Raw genomic sequence first — 5,252 nt, 5'->3', positions numbered from 1 at the left:
CGTGTTCTCCTGAATTTTTCTGACTTCCAGTATTTCCTTCTCTTTGTCAGAGAAAACAGTAATTCCTGGAAAACTGCCTCCCCCCACAGACCTATGAAAACCCCCTTTTTCTTACAACTATTTACAAACTGTGCCATCTTTCCCGAAACAGGCAAGGGAAGGGCTCTGGAGGTCTTAATCTGAAGAAATATCATCCTTATAATTCCTACGGATCTTCTTAGACGCTCTTGAGTTTGTTTAATTTTGCTTAGGCCTAATAGCTGCTCAGATTTTGGTTGGAATACAGAAAATAACTGTAAGAGTTGTACATTGGGCATAAAAAACCAAATACCATCTGCTGAAAAGTCCATTGTACCCATGGCCTTAAGGAGCTGCCTCCCTGAGTGCAATGAAGTGTTTTGTTCCCGCTCAGTTACTGGCGCACAGCAATCTTGCCAGGAAAGGTTAAACATCCCCAGAAGAGGAGCAAAGTCAAACCGAGCTCTGCGCTGCAGGGCTCATTTAAACGAGGTGACCCGCTTGGTTCAATGACACTGCGCACTGCCAGGCACGGCGCTGATGGATGCTCGTGTTTTGTCTCCCCCGGTATTGAAACAAAGGTCAGGCAACCTACAATCAATTGGGGGATACATGTAAAGGACCCTCGATTTCCTTTTTCCTCTTTGTATAGAGACATGAAGGGAAAGTGATTTTGCATTGTTGCTGGTTTTGCTATATAAGCCGGGGTGCATTTCTGCTGAGCTTTATGGAACTCCTGCACCCTGTGCTGGATAGCTGAATTATTTAGCTGCATTTCCAAAGCTGGACCAGAGACCCAGGTGGGAAAAACAAACAAACAAACAAACAGTTGAGCTCCTCCAGAGCAGCCAAAACCTGCACATATCTGGTAAGGTACAGCTGTTTATTTGTTCATTTTGAGCACTGTAATGTTGTGTACCCTCCTCCCCCCCACCCCGATTTGTGTATCTTCCTTTGTTAAAACCTGCCAGTGTTCCATACTGAAGCAGTTTAACCCTCTCACTTCCCACCATTTCACACATCCCTTGCTCAGCCAGCCCTGGTTGCTGCCCCTCAACATCCCCCTCATTCCTCCAGAAAACAGCCCTGGAGCACCAGCTGCTCACCAGCATCCACCTTATTTACCATTTAAATAACCCTGCAGAGAGACAACTTTTTTTTTTTTTCCCCCTCCTTCCCTGTTGTGAACAAGGTCTAATCACTCCGACATGCAAGGCACACACAGAGCCACAGTGTAGATATGATTGCAAAGCCGGGTAACGTCAGCAGCCCAGAGACCGTCAGCATCCCAGAGACCCTCCTCCAAGTCGGATCAGAGAGAAGCAGCTCAACAGTGCGGAGCAGCAGGTGCCAGAGGAGGCAGCCGGAGCCGCTCAAACCAGGTAAGAGCCACTTCACCCCTCAGTTTCCAAATCCCAGCTCTATTGCTGTGAGATAACAAAATGCAAGCAAATCACTTCTCTTTGCAGAGCCAAAGGAACAGCTGCCAAAGCTTTGATCCCCACGGAGGGTCGGTGGTTTGTTCACTTTCCTGCGGAGGAATTCTTGGAAGGATGGGTCAGGCGATAGCAATGGATGTGGCAACTACTACTGACATGAGCAGAGGGGGTAATTCTTGCTTTGACTTTCAAGTGGATTTGCGTTCAGGGTACTTCTCTCCCCACTTTCCTGAATAATCCTGAAGTTTTGAGATTTACAGGTTTATCTGTCCACTTGTGCCAAGTTTTGTGTGCTGCCACAGTTGTTTGCAATGGGTATGAGCTTCATATTGAATAAGATCATAACATACCCTTGTTTAAAGAATTACTTTAATTGCAGGTTAAGCTCCTAAAGGAGCTTAGTTTCGAAACCCTTAGTTTCGAAAATACTCCTTGAATTCGCATTTTTTCCCCCCTCCTTCTTTTGCTAGGGGACCCTGGGAGTGGGGAGCAGCCACGTCGAAAACTTCGTTGTTTGTGAAATCTCAGTCAATGAAGAGAGTCTGACCGCCGAGACAAAGAAAGGCACTAATTAAACACCACAACACTTCTGCTCCGGCGTGAAAAAGCAAACACCGTGCAAGTTAAGAGCCACCATCCCTCAAGTCCTCAGAGGGCTGGGAGGAGTCGAGCAGGCACAAAGCTCCTGCTGCCCTCCCCGACAAGGACTCCAGCTGCCAACTGCTGAACTGGAGCCACTTGATTCCCCCAGCAGAGAAAAGCCAAAGCTCACCAGGATGCTCTCGGAGAGAAGGGTTCCCTGACTTAAATAGGGAGTTATAATTCTCTTGTTTGCTTTGTTCCTGGAGCCTCATGTGTATCTTTCAATCGTTTCCTGCCCCAGCCCCCCCACTTCTGATCACTTCAAAATCTAAATTCTCAAAGGTGGGGGACAGGAGAGGTAAGTTATATAGTCCATGCTGCCTCACAACCCACTCTTTGAGAGCAACCCATTTCTAAATGAGATAGCAGCTGCTTCTCACAAAAAAAAAAAAAAAAAAAAAAAAAAAAAAAAAAAAAAGAGGCTGTCCCTTCTGGTCTAGCAAGGCTTTCGGTGACATCTGAGGGCAGTCTGGGACCGGCAGGCATGGGAAACAGCTCTGTTTGGGATGAGCTGAACAGCACCTGCAGCAATGCCAGCAACAGCTGCTATCTGGACAACAGCGTGAGGTTCAACTTAACATTCCAAGAGCAGGCAGCCGATTTCTATGTCGTCCTCCCTGTCATTTACTCTGTGATCTGCGCTGTTGGGCTCACAGGCAACACTGCCGTCATCTACGTGATCCTTAAGGCCCCCAAGATGAAGACTGTGACGAACATGTTCATCCTGAACCTTGCTATAGCTGATGACTTGTTCACGCTCGTCTTGCCCATTAATATTGCAGAACACCTTCTCCACTACTGGCCCTTTGGAGAAGTCCTCTGCAAGGTCATCTTGTCCATAGACCACTACAATATCTTCTCCAGCATTTATTTCCTAACAGTGATGAGCATAGACAGGTATCTGGTAGTACTGGCTACAGTCAAGTCCAAGAGGATGCCACATCGTACATACAGAGCTGCCAGGATTGTCAGTTTGTGCATCTGGATCCTAGTCACCATCATAGTTCTCCCTTTCATCATCTTTGCCAATGTCTATGTAGATGACCTGGAGATCAAAAGTTGTGGTCTCAATTTCCCCAAGCCTGAAAGGTTTTGGTTCAAAGCCAGCAGGATTTACACCCTCATCCTTGGCTTTGCCATTCCAGTATCCACCATCTGCATCCTCTACATCATGATGCTCTACAAGCTGAGGAACATGCACTTGAACTCTAATGCTAAAGCCCTGGACAAAGCCAAGAAGAAAGTCACTGTTATGGTATTCATAGTCCTGGCTGTGTGTCTCTTCTGTTGGACTCCCTTCCACTTGGCCACCATTGTGGCTTTGACCACAGACTTGCCCCAGACCTCCATGGTCATTGGTCTGTCCTACTTCATCACCAGCTTAAGCTATGCCAACTCATGCTTGAATCCCTTCTTGTATGCTTTCCTGGATGACAGTTTTCGGAAAAGTTTCCGGAAGATGCTGGAATGCAGAACTTCTTGAACAATGGGGCTGGGGCTCGGGCTCATGGATCCCTTTCCTCCCGTGGCTTTGCAAACTGATGAGGTGGCTACTGAACGCACAAAGTTCTTTCTTCCATTTACATGTAACGTATGTGCCTGCTTATCGTTACCATCCACATGGTTTGCCCTGCCTGCTTTCGGCTCTTGCATTTTCCCTCTCTGCACCTCCCAGCTCCTCAGAGTTGCGTTTCCATGTTCTTATTTTTAATTACACACCCTGAAGCATTAAGGACAGAAAACTTCCTTTTCAGAGGTGAACTTCTACTGCATAGTGGTCCTTTATTGCCATCTGCTGTACAGCACAGACAAGCTGGAGAGCAGCTTTCAGATTAATGTAATGCTCAGTACTTAATACCTGTTATTGGGAGGGTTGTTTCACAGAGCAGAGCTAACAAGCACTTTCAATGAAATATCAATAAAACAGACAGAGGAGACAAGATGAGTGTTTGGAAGAGAAAACAAACCATTTTCGTGTCCATATATGTGCATATGTGTGTTATTGCTTGTTTTTTTGAGGGATGTTTATTTTCCACCTCCTTCAAATTCCCTCTTTCCTGAGCTCTTAACACAAGTTAAATTAAAACCAAAAGCAAGATTTGGGTCTCAGAAAGAGTGTTAAACACCACACCATACAAATAATATGACACTGGTGGGAATTTGTGATAGGAACAATTATTTAAAAATAATTTCTGTTAAATGTCAAATAAATATTTATTTAAGAGTGATTAATGAAATAAACCTCATAAAAAAAAAAAAGACTGGTCCTTCTTTCACCAGAGAAAATTTATGCTACTCGTCCCATATCTTTGTCAGATATATTGCATTTTACTTACCGTAAAATAAAATAGCGTAGATTTGTAACAAAATTAAGGTGTTTTGCAAGCCACAAGAAAAACTCTAGCAAGCACTGCTAGTTCCTTCTTTAACAGATAAACTGTAAAAGTACTTCAACAGAACCAGGGCTTGAGGGGAAGAGCCTGGAGCCACAGCTGCCTTGTTTTGGCTCTATATTGGCCACTAAGGCACCTTGTTGAATGCAAGTGGACTTTCTTTGGCCAAAGCAATGCCAGAGACCACCTCCTCTCATCACCTCCCCAAAACCCAAACTGCTCTCAGCCCTTGTCTTGGAAGGTGATGCCCAGTTCAATACAGCACTACACTGTCTTGTAGGGCTGTGGAAAGGGGGAAATCTGTGAAAAGCTTATTCTCACACCCTTTAATCCCTGTAGGGTACATATATTCCTGGTTTGAGGCAGGCTGTGTCGCTTAATATTTTCCTCTCCAGCTTTCCTCAAATTCATAAGCATCAAGCTGGGCTCTTAGGTCTCCACACTCCCACAGGAAAATACAGAACAGAGAAAACAAAAGACGACAGAGTCATATTGCACATACCAGAGCCCAATGGGACAAGGCAAGTACAGCAGTCATCCAAGGTCTATCCCAGAAAAGAGACTGGAGACAAGACTGTGACCTGAGTCCAAAACTCATCCAGGAGACAGAGCTGGAAACACGTATCCCTCCAAAAAGCAAGGATGGGGGTTGTAGGGCTCGGCTTAAATGGAGTAAAGGGTGAGGCTGTGGCCCCAGGTGAGGCCACTCCATGGGCAATTCAGTCCCACCTGTGCTCTCCAGGCTCTGACACCAAAAGGA

General features: G+C 45.6%; 1 protein-coding gene across 1 annotated transcript; it reads left to right on the top strand.

Moving 5' to 3' along the window:
* Positions 1-2,583: 2,583 nt before the first annotated feature.
* Positions 2,584-3,582, top strand: NPBWR2 (neuropeptides B and W receptor 2). Its single transcript, XM_065645884.1, has one exon. The coding sequence runs from the start codon at positions 2,584-2,586 to the stop codon at positions 3,580-3,582; it is 999 nt and encodes a 332-aa protein (XP_065501956.1).
* Positions 3,583-5,252: the final 1,670 nt, after the last annotated feature.

The sequence above is a fragment of the Caloenas nicobarica genome, chromosome 15 (assembly GCF_036013445.1).
Source record: "Caloenas nicobarica isolate bCalNic1 chromosome 15, bCalNic1.hap1, whole genome shotgun sequence".
In the NCBI taxonomy this organism is placed as follows: Eukaryota; Metazoa; Chordata; class Aves; order Columbiformes; family Columbidae; genus Caloenas; species Caloenas nicobarica.
This window is presented reverse-complemented; position numbering and strand designations above follow the sequence as displayed.